The sequence below is a fragment of the Syngnathus scovelli genome, chromosome 11 (genome assembly GCF_024217435.2).
Source record: "Syngnathus scovelli strain Florida chromosome 11, RoL_Ssco_1.2, whole genome shotgun sequence".
In the NCBI taxonomy this organism is placed as follows: Eukaryota; Metazoa; Chordata; class Actinopteri; order Syngnathiformes; family Syngnathidae; genus Syngnathus; species Syngnathus scovelli.
In genome coordinates this window covers 4,482,512-4,498,861 of record NC_090857.1, presented here as the reverse complement: position 1 = coordinate 4,498,861, position 16,350 = coordinate 4,482,512, and the positions used below count along the sequence as shown (strand labels likewise).

General features: G+C 45.2%; 1 protein-coding gene across 12 annotated transcripts in view; it reads left to right on the top strand.

Annotated features, from left to right (window-relative positions):
* Positions 1 to 16,350, top strand: part of LOC125976713 (death-inducer obliterator 1) — a 21,516-nt gene extending 5,166 nt beyond the window's left edge. For 3 of the 12 annotated variants that reach the window (XM_049732555.2, XM_049732554.2, XM_049732553.2), the window contains 14 exons: positions 2,856 to 3,831; positions 4,392 to 4,779; positions 5,059 to 5,409; positions 6,279 to 6,501; positions 8,320 to 8,854; positions 8,938 to 9,097; positions 9,184 to 9,300; positions 9,376 to 9,531; positions 9,749 to 9,905; positions 10,292 to 10,760; positions 10,937 to 11,084; positions 11,174 to 11,263; positions 11,356 to 11,551; positions 11,732 to 16,350. In XM_049732555.2, the coding sequence (XP_049588512.1) occupies positions 3,017 to 3,831; positions 4,392 to 4,779; positions 5,059 to 5,409; positions 6,279 to 6,501; positions 8,320 to 8,854; positions 8,938 to 9,097; positions 9,184 to 9,300; positions 9,376 to 9,531; positions 9,749 to 9,905; positions 10,292 to 10,760; positions 10,937 to 11,084; positions 11,174 to 11,263; positions 11,356 to 11,551; positions 11,732 to 15,903 (7,977 nt within the window). In that variant the 5' untranslated portion in view covers positions 2,856 to 3,016 and the 3' untranslated portion in view covers positions 15,904 to 16,350. Of the gene's footprint in view, positions 1 to 28; positions 190 to 1,456; positions 1,511 to 2,494; positions 2,611 to 2,855; positions 3,832 to 4,391; positions 4,780 to 5,058; positions 5,410 to 6,278; positions 6,502 to 8,319; positions 8,855 to 8,937; positions 9,098 to 9,183; positions 9,301 to 9,375; positions 9,532 to 9,748; positions 9,906 to 10,291; positions 10,761 to 10,936; positions 11,085 to 11,173; positions 11,264 to 11,355; positions 11,552 to 11,731 lie in introns of those variants that run through there. The other 9 variants (XM_049732545.2, XM_049732544.2, XM_049732552.2 and 6 more) reach the window with 7 other exon arrangements.

The following is a 16,350-nucleotide window of genomic DNA, read 5'->3' as shown; positions in this document are numbered from 1 at the left end:
AACGCGTGTTTGTGAGCATTTACACTCCCACTCCGGACCAGTGGGGAGCGGTAGTGAGTGAGGGCGACGCGCGCCCTGTCGATGCTCAGGTCAGCCATCTGGCGCAGTCAGCTAGCTTCAGCAGTATTTGGGAAAATGGAGGCACGGCCGAAGAATGAACGAGGACACATTCGTATCTCTGCCGTGTAGGTGGGTAGAAGATCGAGGGTTTTTAGTCGCTTTCTGTGGATATTTGTGGGATGCATCTGATTCTTTAACCGACCCGCTAGTTCTAGTTGCAGGATTTTCTTTTAGTTCGACGCCTTCTGCAGGAACGCAGGTTGAGGTTGAACGTGCTTGCTTATTCTTGCCGAACAACTCGCATGTAACCGCTATGTAGGTTTTGGTGGCAAACGAGCGTTGTTCTCCACAAAAAAAAAAAGAACTTATTTAAGTCGTATATGCCTATCCAAATGGCTCGTAAGGCAATTTATCGAACTTGCTAGCCAGATAGCCGAGGCTCGCGGTAAGTGGCCGTTTTCGAAAATGATTTGTTGAAATCTAATATTAAATTACATTACTAAAATTAAAATTGCAATCAAGTGGAACTAAAAAAATACGGAGATTCGAATTTTGCTTTTACTTTACGGCGATCTGCCCAGCTCGGTTCGTTTATGCAATAAACAACGCGGTGTCGTGTTAGCTAAGGCGGTTAGCAAATGAGGCTTTGCGGCCATTACATGTTGATGTGCAGCCACACGCATGACCCTGTTGCGCCGATCTCCGCAAAGACTGAAATACATTCGAAAGTGTTTCACATTTTACGCGATCAAACTTGTGGTACGCCATTAATTGATCAAGCCCTGGATTGCATTTGTTCAGGGCCGCGTATTGCCCCGTTCTTGACGTAATAACGTAACGTCATCAGCTAGCATAGCACTGCAGCTAACCACTTTCTCGACATGTTTACACAGTAAAATGTCGTCATTGTCTCTTTTAGCGTGTCCATAATTACGATACTTAAATTGTGCATTAGTAGCTACATTTGAGCTTGTCTTTTCAATTTGCGATCATCGCGCCCAGTCACGTGGCACGGTGCTGCGCCACAGGCGCCCTTTCGGTGGAGTCATATCAACCTCACCACCAATTTTTTATAGTGGAGGAAATTACTGCCCGAGGATACCTTATAACTTGCGCAATATATTTTAATTTGCTAAAGGACTGTTCGATGCTATGCTACTGAATCGATTGTTTGTGGATGACCTAAAAATACAGGATTTATTGGAATCAAATAGCACATTGTGTTCAAGTCCACTGTGGTTGGAAATGCCTTCACGTTATTTGAATCTTAACAGTGATTGGTGTATTGCTGTGTACAAAAATTTTGTTGATGCCTTTTGACACGTAAGAAACTGAAATGATCATTTATTTGCTCGTGAGGTGCATCCTAAGTTGCATGTTTTTCTTCTTCTGGCAGATCTTCAAATCCTGATTGTAGTTGTGAAGCCTTTGTTTTGTTGAGGAATTGCAGGTACATTTTTCACAATATTAGTTAATTTTCTTTCTTCAGACCTTAAACCTTAACCAAGGCACAATTATATACTTTTGAGTTTAGGAGTGAAATATATAAAAAATGAATTGAACTGTTCAACTTTAATTTGATTTTATTGCAGCGCAAGCAATATTTTTAGAAACACTTCCATTTGATTTGTTCCGCAGCTGATGTATTCTTATACATCCTTTTAATTTTTGCATTAGGCAATCTGTATAAAAGATGAGTAATAAGGGGCCGTGCCACTTGTGTTACACTCAAATGGCCGACATACATTTTCCACAGCTTCTTACATGGTTTTGTATATATTGCAGCTAATAAAATAAAACTGTAGCATTTTACCAATTTCTTTAATTTTCCCATTTTTAACAATATATAAGTGTAATTCTTTGAAATCTACGAATCACCGGGGTTCCTGTGCTTCCATAAAAGTAAATAAGTTCAAAAGCCTAAAAACCAGGCCTTAATTGGCATTAAAATTCAATCAACATTTTTTAACACATTTGGATTCTGTTTTTATAAATAGCATCCAATCTACTAATGAATTATAATTCTTTATAAAAAAAAAAAAAGAATGACTTGTGGTAACAGCAGGTAACCACAGCACCTTTGAATAACGTGACAATGGGAAGTTGAGCTTGTATTTTGTTTCAATTGGAATTCAAATGTCTTAAATTTATCCTGCCTTAAGCTGTAGGAACCCGGTCATACTTTTCAAGGCTTGCAATGATTTGCATGATGATAAAGTTTTTGAAACGAGCCCCCCCCCCATCCCCTATTTTTTTTATTATTTTTTTTTACAAAGTTTTCCATTTAATATCCTCTGTTGTTGATTTGTCTTTTACAAGTTGGACAAACTTGAAGCAAATTCTCAAATTCATTCCCCATTTTCCAATAGTAGAGAACTGCATTTACCCCCTTTGCACTTCATTAGTGACTCTGTTGTGCTCTTCTCCTAACTAGTGATTCAGTTTCAAAGTAGTGATTGACTCCACCCATGGAGGAGAATGTGAGCCCTGAGCTCTCTCTAGCTCATGAGCCAGAACAGAGCCAAGACCATATGGATAGCTGCTCTCAAGGTACCTTGAATGAGCTTGTTTTTCCCCTTAGCGAAGGCCGGGCATATCTTCCTTGCATTGGGTAATAGTGTGGTGGGATTTTGTAATAACCCTAAACAACTTTAAATGGGTGGAAATTAAAGGCACACAAGGATAAAAAAAAAATCTAGTTGAGCACTGAACAATAGATGAAGTATTTTCAAGTTACTTCTTTAAAACGTTCTGAAGCTTAATTTTCACATTAGCCTTTTGTGATGTGTCTACAGGTGATGGGGAAGAGCGACTCAGCGAGCCAACGCAAACCATCCCGACAGAAAGTGACGAAGTGGCAGAGGAGCCAATAGAGAAAGCGGACAAATCTTCCAAAGCCAACAACGAATTGAAGAAAACGTGGACATTCCGTCGCTCCACTGTTGCTCAAAGAGAGATGCCAGTGGAAGCAGCACCCGACAACCACGAGAGCCGCTATCCTGTTCGCCGAAGCGGCAGACAGTCCAAACGCACCGACAAACTGGAGGAATTTCTCTCCACCACGAAAAGAGTGCTACGAAAGAGCGCGCCGCCGTCCCTGGAAGGCGGGGATCCTCCTTCGCAAACCCCAACCGATGCGGAAACCGCCTCTGAGGCCAGCTTTGACGGGAACGCAGACACAAAGACGGCGGAAGACAAGCCCGAGTCGTCCGACAGGAGAACCCGAAGTAGGACGAGGGAGCAGACTCGACGGGCGTCTCAGCGCGGCAGGTGGACACGCCAATCCCAAAGCGCCACGGTCAAAGATGAAGAAAGCTCAGAGAATGAAGACAGCGAAGATGGCGCCGAGCCGCAGGACAAAGATGCGGAGCAATCTGGAAAAGGGGCCAAGATAGAAGACACAAATGCTAATAAGGAACACCAGCCTGGGTTGGATATGCAAACAAAGGAAGAGCAAAAGAAGAAAAATGTTAAAGGGGAAGATCAAGAGGAGAATGACGACGACGACGATGAGGAGACCACAGAAAAAGGCGGCTTGTTGGTAAAGCGCGGCCCAATTCGTACATACGTGAATAAAAAGCGGGCGGCAAGTTCAAATAGTACGTCTGCCAAGGGACAGACTCCCACGCAAGCTGTCGGCAAGACAGGCAAGCCTCGGGAACAGGAGGACAGCGATGACGGTTCCTCTTCCTCATCTTCCAGCACTGATTCTGACGAAGGATACGACCCCAATGCACTGTATTGCATCTGTCGCCAGAAACACAACAAAAGGTTTGTTTTGAACGCTTCACTGGGTGGCACATTTCAAAAATAGTGAAACTTTAACCTTCCCCTGTTGTTTTCAAACCCCACTGCTTATTTGTGTGTGTTTTTCCTCCCGATATTGTTCATGGCAGTCGTGAGGAGGTAGTGTCAATTATATGCGGGTTTAGCTATTTGCGGTTGCCATGATCCCCAGTGATTACATGTCTTAAATCCTACATTCTTTCCTCATTTCCCCAAGCTGAACATGCATAATAATTTGAAATAGAATAGGTGAGGAAACTTTTCTTCTGTTAGATTTAACATCGCTGGTGTCCGGCTGACGACTTCTATGTCCAGATTTGGGCAATTTAATTTTTGCTCTCAAATCACTTCTTCCACTTATCGGGTGTGTTGTGGAGGATCAGCTCATGTAGGGAAGCCATATTGTTCAGCTTGGCGGCCATCTAGAGGTGTTCCTAGACAACCTGGGAAACATTCATACATGATTTGCTTTTTGACAATTCGTGAAGATTAATAATGAGGGGATTCCGACTCGGTTGCCATTACAAATGTCCATTCCTCACTAGGTTCATGATCTGCTGTGACCGCTGCGAGGAGTGGTTCCATGGAGACTGTGTGGGCATAACAGAGGCTCGGGGCCGTCTGATGGAGAGAAATGGCGAGGATTACGTTTGCCCCAACTGCACGGCTAAAAAAAGCCAAGTGATCAGGCCTGCCACCTCCACGCTGTCCCTGAGCATAGACCTCAAGACCAAAGCTTGTGCTTTACCTCTACCTCCTGCTGGTGGCGCTTTTGGTGACGTGGGTTCCATGACAAGATCGGTGGCGCAGGCACAACTGCCGTCAACATCTGCCGGCGGTGACGAGAAAGGAGCGGAGGACATCGGGATCAAAGGCAGGATCGAGAAAGCCACAAATCCAACAGGGAAAAAGAAGATAAAAATCTTTCAGCCGGTAGGTCATCACTAATAATTTGACTTTTTTTTTTTTTAAAGAGATACTCAAGACGTTAAAAGTTTACATCTTGGTTCTTATCTGACTTAACAGTATGAAAGTATATAAATATTCACTGTGTGGTTGCTCATGTTGCATACTTTTAAAATACTAAAAATGTATGCTATAAATAATGGTTAGGATGGGAATACTGTCCAATTCTGAATAATGATATTTTCAAGATGGCCGCATCTCAATCACCTTGCTTATTATTAGCTATTGTGTACTCGTTTGGAGCAGACGGTACAGCAGGCAACGCCACCAAACATGGGCCAGAAGGGGGCGCCTGTGTCAGAAAAGCCAGCGTGCCCCACAGCAGAGCCAAAAGCAACAACAGAGATGGAGCAGGAGAAAGTGGCTTCAAACGTGGAGGTGAAAACGACCGACACGGAAGAGGCCGGAAAGTCAGCGGCAGCGGAGGACGTGTCGCTTCCCAAATGCATCGGTCCCGGCTGCGAGAGCAACGCCCAGCCCGACTCTGTGTACTGCGGAAATGACTGCATCCTGAGACACGCTGCCGCTACTGTGAAGTCGTTCGCCGAAGTCAAAGAGCCTCAGAGCAAAGATCAGAAATCCAGCCCTGCGTCAAAGGTAATTTGGACTATCTTAAGTTGTGAAACGATGTCAAGTACAGTTTCCTGCAATCAAATACATTTAGAACCAAGTTGACTTTGCTCTAGCAAGCAGACGCACCGTTGACTTGTCTTCAAAGGACGAATTTGAAAATTGCTTATTTTCATTTTACAAAGCAATTGTATAATGAAATTCACCAAGATGGCAGCTTTACATCAAAGTTATTCTACAGGCACAATTTTTTTATGATTGTGTGTGTGTGTGAACGGCAAAGTTTATCCACACAGAACGTTAACGTGACATGATTGTACTGGTGCAGTTTTCTTATCTTGGTTGTCTCTGTTTTGGTATTTTTAAAAAAATGCTTTGAACGTAAAGACTTTATGATGGAGGATGTGCTTTGATCATAAAAAAAACAACAACAAAAAAAAGCGGAATCTTGAAGCAGTTTTGTGTGCATGGTAAACTGTAAAGTTTCCACATTGATTATCAACACTGGATCTTCGGGAATGAAATCAAGTTTTGGTCCTTGCTTCGATCATGCAAGCAAAGGAACACACTGCTAGCATAGGCTGCATTTTGCAATCAATACAGATCAAACGGATCCCTGTCCGATTGTTTTGCAGTTGCAAGTTGCTAATCAGCGCTACTAAATGATGGTGACCGGAGTTATTGACGTGCGATTGGATTCCTCTGAATATTTGCAAATTATAGAAGGGCTGGCCTAGTTTATCAATTTATCATAATAATGCAATCAAACCTGAAAATAGTGTTTTGGCAAACTGCCTTGCATTGATCACTTCATAGAGGCACAGTGGCGAACAAGAGCAAGCTGTTGAGGTGCTGTCCCGAACCTGCCTTAATGGCTTTCTCTTTAATCCGTCCAGAGGGAAGCCACCAGACAGACGAGGTCCCAGAAGGACAGCGGCGAGGACTCTGGGAGCGACGGAGGAGACGACGACGACGCTCCGGATGAGGATGATGAAGACGCGCACGCTGTGGAGCAGCCGCCGCCTCCCGCCACTGCGTCATGGTGCAGCGACCATAATTACATTGCAGTACCACCAGAAAAGACTACACCCATATCAACAACAGTTTTAAACACAAAGTGTATGTATCTCTTTGAGGGTCTTCTTGTTAAACTAGTTCCGTGGCTTGCCGATAGTGGTTTCCTATCATGCTAGCGTAACCTAAAGCAGGACATTGCTGAAGTTTCTGTTAGATGTAATCATGACTCATTCATAAGTGTGATTTTTCATGACGTGTGCCTCTGGGTGGAGCTGCTGAAAAGGTAAGTGTGTGATCTACCTTAGTGGTGCATTTCAACAGAAGCGCTGCAAAGATTCTCGCCATCGGAATCGGCGAGATGCTGTCGAGGTGATGTCAGTAGCTTCTAAGGAATGGCCAGCTTTGCAAAATCGACCCCCGCTATTAAGGTCAGGGGATTCCTTATATGGGCGGGTGCGTTCATGCATCAAGCAGTGACCGTCGGCGTCCTGCTAAATTGCCTTTTGGCGGATTGGACATCTGTCAATCCGGTTGTTAGCAAAATGAGCCTTTTTATTCTATTTTTTTGCCTATGCTGCAGAATTTGGGTATCCCATTTTTCAAAAATATGGGGATAGCCCTGTATTGTAACGTCAGACACAAATTTGACATTTTATGGCTCAGTCATAAGGTTGTTTTCGATAGAATAGGCACGTGCGTAGGCTCGTTTTCTACTTTGGTTCATCACTCCAGCAGGTAATTTACCCAGCAGGTACATCTTGTAACGGCATCATCCCCAACGCCCCGCAGACTATTATGATAGTCTGTAATATGATATATTAAACTGGCAACGAACTTGATCTACTGTCCCCCAGGTTAACGTGGCGGTTTTTGTTTTTTTTAAATTCTCGAGCTCATTCAATATGATGCATCTTTTATAGAGGGAAACTGTCTTAAAATAAAAGATGATGTGACAGACAGATTTTTGAATCCCTTCATTGATTGATTCTCTGAGCAGTGTCAGCTTGCTATCTGGATATGTTAAAGGTCAACGACATAAGCATTTTCGTGTGAAAAGGCACTGGAGGTCGAGATTGTGCAGACCATGGTCCACATGGCGAGCAGGTGAAACAGAAATCGACCAGGTGTTCCTCTCCCGAATGGCGTAACGAAAGAAGAGAGGCCTGAGAGAAGTTCAGAGGTCGTACTGGAAGAATGAAGCTGTGATATACCTGCACGCGAGGTTTCAACCAATGGTCGTCACAGTGAATAATTTGACACAATGGGACTGTTGACACCTAAGTGTGGTTGCTTTCATGTCCTCTGTTGACAACTTTATTGCATGAGCATTTAGACATTGTAAAGTCAACTGTCACATGAGGAAGTTGTGTGTGTTGACCACTGGTTTACTTGGCTTTTGTTTTTCGTGTACTGCAAGCTTGACTATGTTGCTCAATTGCATTTATACAATCAGGATTGAACTGAGCTCAACAAAAATTTGATCTTTGTATCGCAAGTTTTTCATTTTATCCTTCTGTAGTGGTCTGTCCTTTCAATCTTTGGAACATATTGGATGTAATATAGCTTTAGTACATTTTAATTAGTAAATGCTGATAGTTATGCCTGAGTACTAATCACAAGGTTACTTTTAAAAAGTCTTTGGATGAACTGATGATGCAAGAACAAATGCTGCCCCCTCTTGAGATTGTTCATTCTGTCAGAATTTCTTTGATAGGATATGGCCTTTAAAGCTGAATGTTTTTATATTTATTTAAATTTACATCACTGTAGCAAAGTCCCATCGGCTGAACTTGTATGTTTTATGAGTGCACCGAGCTGTGCAAAAGAATTCAATGACCCCGCAGTAATTATTTGTCAGTATTGTGATTGGCAGCAAATTTTAAAGTATTTGGTGTTTTTCTTTTTTCTTTTATTTTGCAGCCCCTCCCAAAGAAGAGAAACAGTCAAAGAAACAGGTCCCGGCTCACGTTAAACCCTCTTCTGATTCCAAGACCTCCTCCAAAGTGAAGAAGACCATGACCACTCGGGCGTCCAAGGTCTCTCCAAAGGGCAAGAGGTCGTCCTCTCAGTCCAGCAGCTCTAAAGCAACCAAGAGGTCCGCGACTCCGCCCAGTAAAGCCGCGTCAAAGTCCAAGAAATCGCGAACGACAAGCACACCGCCTCAGTCACCATACCCTCCTGGGCCGATCCACGTCACGGGAGCGCTAAGAGTCACCAAGACCAACTTTACCATTCCAAAGAAGCAGCCTCAACAAAAAGACTCTCCATCCCATCATCAATCATCATCGTCGTCAAGAGTCCCATCATCTTCGTCGTCTTCAGCTCCCTCCAGCCATTCTTCATCCCAAAGGTCTCATCATGCCGCCTCATCCTCGTCATCCTCGATCCCACCGCCCGCCAACCACCAGATGAGACAGAACATCCGTCGCTCCCTGACCGACATCCTTTACAAGAGGTGAGTGTCCTTCGAATGATTGTATTCCTACTTAGTAGAGCATGTTTTGAGGGAGAACACCTCCGTTGCACTTTTCCTGCCAGGGTGAGTGACAGCGATGATCTGACAATGACGGAGAGCGAGGTGGCGAGGCTTGCCGTTGCCATCGAGAAGGAGATGTTTAACATCTGCCTCAGCACAGATAGCAAGTACAAAAACAAGTACCGGTCGCTCATGTTCAACCTCAAGGACCCAAAAAACAAAGTGAGTCAACAGGATTGTCAAACTTATTAAAATATATATATATTTTTTTAGAATGGAGAGCTTAAATGAATGGTGTGTGTGTTCAGGGCTTGTTCTACAAGGTAATTAGAGGTGATCTTAGCCCTTTCCGACTGGTGAGGCTGAGCGCAGAAGATATGAGTTCCAAGGAGATATCGGAGTGGAAGAAGCCTGACCCCTCCCAGGTAAATGTTAGTGAGTGACATGGAGTGGCCTTTTGATGATGAGATGTTTTTAACATTACACGTACTTACCCGCAGAGCCAGTCCTCAAGTGGAAGGGCCCATTCAGGTCATTCCAAAACAAGCAGTAGGCACGACTCTCACAAAGTGGATGCGGAGGATGCCCCGCCCCCTTCCGATGCCGATGTATGTATTCCTGCCACAGCTTCGTCCTCTCGCATGGCTTCTGCTGTCGTAAGTGGTGGCCTACTATCTTCCTACTATTTCCACACCTTTTCTTCACCTTTGCAAGTTAATACATTAGTTTGGGTAGTAGTGCTCTTCAACTTTTCGGTCATCTTCTCAACTTCAAAGCCTTTATCTTACGTGCATCTACTTTGCATTTAATTGTGGGAGTCCAAAAGGTTGTCCTGGTTTAGGATTTGACATCCATCTTATTGTATTCCCTTAGGACCAAGATGAGCCCAGCGTCACTGCTTCAGCTGCACCTCAGTCTTCTGCGACTGAGGGCGGCGGTAGTATGCCGGATATTTTCAGTGCCATGCTCAAAGACACAACGTTGGAACACAGGACTCATTTGTTTGACCTCAACTGTAAAATATGCACAGGTAAATGAGACGGGGCCATTTGGATCATCTGTTTTCCTGTGTTATGGATCTTGAGCAAATAATCTTTGTCTCTATTGAGTCAAAAAAACATATTTGCCTGACGCCGCATGCTAAAGTAAATCAAAGTGTGAGCTCGTAATGAGTAATATGTACACACACCGAGTGACATCATGATTTAATGAACATCTAATCCAGATAACGACGTGTCAGTGGTGAAAAGCCAGCCAATGACTGTACGGTTGGAAAACACGACGTAACGAGTTCGATATACTGCAATATATATTTATAATACTTTTTTACATTGTAGTATTATAGCAATCATTGCAGTAAGTTACATCCCTTTTGTAAGACATCACTACCACTACTGTTTCCATCTTTCCACATAGGTCAAAAGACAGAAGATGAGATTGCATCCAAAAAATCCAAATCCACGAGGAAGTCCGACCAACCCAGACAAGAGATGCATTCAGCCAGCGCCGTCGGCCAACCGCAAGCGGCCACGGTCTACCAACAGCTCATCCCACCGCCATACCAGCCCGGCATAGAACCGGCCATCGTCGTCGAGCAGCCACAGCCACAACTTTACCAAGAGGACCCTAACAGTATGGCCCCGGCTATGCAGGCCATCGCCCCCGCTGTTTCCTCTGTCAGCATCTCACGAAGAGACCCGCGCATGGCCAGGCATAGCTCCGGCGTTACGGTCACTTACACTCCTTCAGAAAAAACCCCAAACACCATGGGAGAGCCACTCCCCCCTCCTGTCATTGCTCCTTTGGATGTTGCCACCAAAGCAACCCTTCCGATGCCCCCTGCTCCTCCACCCTTGTTGGCTTTGTCAAAACCATCCAGAACAAGGTACATACTTTATTTAAATAATAATTTAGATAATCTGAGACTGTTTAGCAACCTATGTGTGTGTCTTAAGTTCAAAATGATACATTGTGGCAGTGATTTTTGTAACATTATCTCAGAAAGAGACTTTTTTTTTTAAATACTAACATGGATTTTTTTTTCAATTTTCTTTTTCCCAGTAGTTCTGAGCCTCCTCCTGAGGGGGAGACTGCAATCTTCCTCCATGGTCAAGAGAGGATTTGGAAAGGCTTCATCAACATGCAGTCTGTGGCCAAGTTTGTAACCAAAGCTTACTTGGTTTCAGGCTCTTTTGAGTACCTAAAAGAGGTAAGTAAACTTATCTAGTCATGTTGCGAGTGAATTTGTGTGCAGGTTTTAAAAACTGCAACTCTTCATGTCTAATCAATATGACGCAGGATTTGCCAGACACCATTCATGTTGGAGGACGCATCTCTCCAAACACAGTGTGGGACTATGTTGGGAAATTGAAAACATCCTTGTCCAAGGTTGGTTTTTGAAAAGATTCAAGAGTTTTTTATGATGATGTTTTTTTTTCCTTCATTCAGAATATTGATCTTGCCCCTATTTCTGATCACAGGAGCTGTGTTTGATCCGATTCCAGCCAGCCACAGAGGAAGAGGAAGTAGCTTACGTGTCTCTCTTCTGTTACTTCAGCAGCAGGAAAAGATTTGGTGTGGTAGCTAACAGTAACCGGAGGATCAAAGATCTCTATCTGATTCCTTTGGCCTCAAAGGACCCACTCCCCTCCAAACTTTTACCATTTGATGGACCAGGTATGCTTTTTAAGGAAGAATCAACTGGACTCTTCTTTGTCTTAGCTGTCTCACATTCACACAAATATAAATGGAACGGAACAGCTGACTACATAAAATGATTTAGTCTTAAACTACAGTCTAACGTCTAAAACGTCTAGAGATTGGAGTTTGTTAATTCACTCGTTTGTTATTTTGCAGGACTTGAGCCAGCCCGGCCCAACCTTCTACTGGGCCTCTTGATCTGCCAGAAGGATAGAAAGCGTCCCGGTGTTCCATTGGAAAGTGATGAGAAACGATCTAAGATACAAATCAAAGAGATCGATGAGACTGGTCTTCCGAAGCCACCTCTCCCAGTCAAAGTGGATCGAAGCACACGCCAAAGTTTGGACATTTCTTTCAGTACTACTCCCCCAGGGTCTCCTCCTGTCAGCTCCTCCGGGACCCCAAATGTTGCTGTGGCCACCCCATCTGTCTTTTCTCTTTTGTCAACCGTTAAAGCACCTGCCACGTCCTCTGTCACGGGTGTGGAGTCTCCATCCTCATCCAGCTCTATCCCTGCTCCTGCAGCAACCGCCACGCCTCTCCAGACCATCCTCAACACTCTGTTTGGCAAGAAAAAGCAAGACTCTGAAGCTTCCAACTCACCATCTGATCAGGGTGCAGAATCTTCCATCCCGCACTCTACAATGATCGATCCAATTGTGCAACAGTTTGCACAGACAAAAGACAAACAGGTTGAGGAGGATGAAGATGACCGACCTTATGACCCTGAGGAAGAGTATAACCCAAGTATGGGTTACAGTGTGCCTATTAAACCGATTGAGGTCGTAAATAAACCTGACGTTGTACAGAGCGAAGGTGACGACATTGCATATGACCCTGAAGATGACTCAATATTTGATGAAGTCCAAACTACTGTAGCAGATGAAACTGGAAAATCTTCATGTGATGATGTAACAGACCCGGAAAAGATCCTGGCAAGCCTTAAACAGAAAGGAAAGCTGACGCTCCCAAAACAGGAAGACAAACATGTGCCAGCCACTGACTTGCCCGGGGCTTCACAAGCATCCCCAGCCATTTTGGGCGGTAGTCAGTTAATGCAGCTTGGTAAAAAAGTGGAAGAGCTTGTGAAATCGGCCACACCCACCATTAACCAGAGCAGAGATCCTCGCCAGAGGGAATCTCGCCAGGGGACGGGCATCACGACAAAAACAACAGATGAGCTGCTTGATAAAGAGGAGTTGTCTTCCAATGACTCTTCTACAACTCAGCAGTCAGTTCAAGAGCCACAGGTGGCTTCTGTTGCTCAGCTTCCCGACTCCTCACAAGACCCAGAGAAGCCATTACCAATGGAGGAAGAGAAATCTGAGACATTGCCCTTTATGGAGACTTTAAAAGAAGAGGTGTCCATTCCTTTATTAGGAGAGACTTTGGAACCTGATCTGGAGTATGACTATCTTCAAGACAATGAAGAGAAAATGAAAGCAGAGCAAGATGAGAGCGTCCAGGCTGAAACCGAGGTAGACAAGTATAGTATTTGGCCAAATGCTGCGAGTATTTTAAAAGGTAAAGAGGAATCAGAATACGATGACAATAGCCAAGACGCGGCAATTTGTAGCTCCTACAATGAGCCACCAAACTCCTCGACAATTACTTCGGCAATTCCGGTCCTCGGTGACACTCATTCTCATTATCCGCGACATCACAGGGCAACGTCAGACTTTGACGACGATTATAGATCACAAAGTGACATCCCCCGACCATCTAGTTATCTCCAATCTCAACCAATGCACGGACAGAATCCCATGATGAGGCCTCCATCAATGTCAGTACCACCACCCATACAAGGCATCTCTTCAATGTCTGCGCCACAGTCTGTGCAAGGACCGCCACCAGCTATCCACGGTCCTCCTCCAGTACTTGGTCCTCCAGTACTCGGTCCTCCAATCCAAGCTGACAGCAGCCATCCATACGGCCTCCCTCCGAGTTTCCCACCCTATCAAAACCAATGGACACGCCCCCAACTACCACCTCCACAGCAGCCGCTCTCCAGACCACCTCCTCAGAACCTTTTACCACCTAGAGTAACACCACCACTTTACCCACCAATTGGCCAGAGAGGTCCTCCACCTCAAATGTTTGATCCTCTTCTCCGCCCTCAGCATAGTGCACAACAAGGCCCTCCTCCAGGCTTTCCCCTCCCACCTACATTTGATGGACAGAATCAGCTACCTCCTCCACGATTTGCTGGTCCACCTCCACCATTTAATTTTCCTGGAAACAGAGGTCCTCCTCCACCTTTCACAGCACCACCACCGGGACATTTTGATAACAGGCTTCCTCCCCCTTCCATCTTCTCAGGGCCAAGGGGTCCCCTACCATCTCAATATGGTGATCCAAGTCCAATTCAAATGCAACCCCCAATGGGAGACCAAAGCCGTGGCCCCAGGGACCACTATAGTAAAGATAGTCACTCATTCACACATGCGGACCAACATCTCAGTCATCCTCCCAATATGTTCAAAGACAGCTCAGCGACCGCTTACCGGGGTCTTCCACCTAGTCAGTATGATGACTCAAGAGGCCCGCATTCTATTGTGGAGATCAATCCACAAAATAAGTTTGGAGTTCCCAGGCCACACTCGCCACCACATCGAGGAGGTCTGGATGAGCACATCACTCTTCGTCAGGAGAATAGGAACAAGTTTGGAGGTTCCAGGCCACACTCGCCACCACATCGAGGAGGTCTGGATGAGCACATGGCTCTTCGTCAGGAGAATAGGAACAAGTTTGGGGTTCACAGGTTACACTCACCACCACATCGAGGAGGTTTGGATGAGCACACACCTCTTTCTCCTCTTCAGGAGAATAGAAACAAGTTTGGGGTCGCCAGGCTACATTCGCCACCACATCGAGGAGCTTTGAATGAGCACATGGTTCTTCCTCCACTTCAGGAAAACCGAGCAATGAGAGATCAGACTCAGCCTTTTGGTGGCTCTGAACGATACCGCTTTGATAGGTTTTCAGATGAGGCAAGAAGGTTTTCTGATGAGGCAAGACCTGTTCGCCACAGTGGCCCTCTGCTACCGACCCCCACCGAGGCTCCTATTGCTCCTCCGAGTCACATAGGCGGTCACAGTCCAGATATACGGCGAGAGGACTTCTGGCGCCGACATTCCCCTGATGTCATGAGGAGAACCAACACCAACCGAGAGGGCTCAGAACCGCAAAGCACGGAACCCTTCGGTCACTTTGAAGCGGGGCTCCGAGAACAAGTTTCTGCTCCCGCTCAGTCATTAGAAGAAAGACTTAAGGAGCTCTCTGGTGACTGCAGAAGAGACAGAGACCGCGACAACCCTTCCTCCGCGAGGTCCTTGTGGGAGAGGAATCAGGGCAAGCGGTGGAGCAGAGAACGAGAATGGGAGAGAAGCAGAGAGCGCGACACCGATCGTGAATCCAGCAGAGAACGGGATCGCAGCAAAGGAAAAGAGGGCGAGAAAAATAAAGAGGCAGAGGTGGAGCGACACAAGGATGAAGACACAGACAAGAGGAGAGACCGTGACAGAGAAAGAGAAAAGGACAGAGTCAAGGACAGGGACACAGACAGAAGGGATTATGATCGCGAAAGAGGACGAAATCGCGATAAAGAGCGAGACCGAGACCGTGAGCGAGACAGGAGACGCGACAGGTCCCGAAGTAGAGACCGGGATCGAGGGAAAGACCGAGGTAGAGACAGAGACAAAGAGAAGGACAGTGACAGAGACAAAGACAGGGAGAGGGACAGAGAAAAAGATCGGGACAAAGATAAAGACAGAGATCGGGACAGAGGCAGAGACAAAGATAGAGATGGAGAGAAAGAGCGAGATAAAGATCCAGATAGAGAAAGAGAGAAAGACAGAGACGTAGACAAAGATAGAGACAAAGACCGTGACCGGGAAAGAGAGAAGGATAGAAGTCGAGAAAAAGACAGATCCCGTGACAGAGACCGGGAGAAAGACAGAGACCGGGAGAAAGACAGAGACCGGGAGAAAGACCGAGACCGGGAGAAAGACCGAGACCGGGAAAAAGACAGAGACCGGGAAAAAGACAGAGACCGGGAGAAGGACCGGGACCGGGAGAAGGACCGGGAGAAGGACAGAGACCGGGAGAAAGACCGCGACCGGGAGAAAGATCGAGACCGGGAGAAAGACCGAGACCGGGAGAAAGACAGAAGCCGGGAAAAAGACAGAGATAAAGACCGTGAAAGAGACCGTGGCAGGGACCGCCGAGATACAAGTAGAACCCGGGAAAGGAGAGAAGATAAAAATAGCAAACATGAAAAATCCAAGGAGAAAGAAAAGACTTCGGTAAATGATAAAAACTCTTCCTAGTGTATTGCAACTCCACCCATTAAGAGACAATTTCTAACCACTGAGACTCCTTGTTGTGAATGACAATGGCAGTGTTTCATTTCTATAGATTCCAGCGTTTGTATTTTCTGTCCTGATTTGTTAGAAATTTACCAAACATAACTGAAGAACATTTTAAGTTTCTTGTTTTCGGCGTGTGGAAAGTCACTACTCAGTCAACCCCAGTTTAAGTAAGAATTGTGTCAAATCACACAACACATGTAAATATGATTGTATTTGTGTACATAATGATGTTTTTAATACTTTTCTAAGTAGGCAAAATAAAAGCCATATACTCTGGATGGATCAGCGGAAAGAAAACTGCTTAGAACCGTGGCTACTAAACAGAATGAGAAATGGTTCCATTTATCTACAGTACAGTACCTAATCAATCATTTGTTTCAACTCAATTAAACATTTTTGATCACA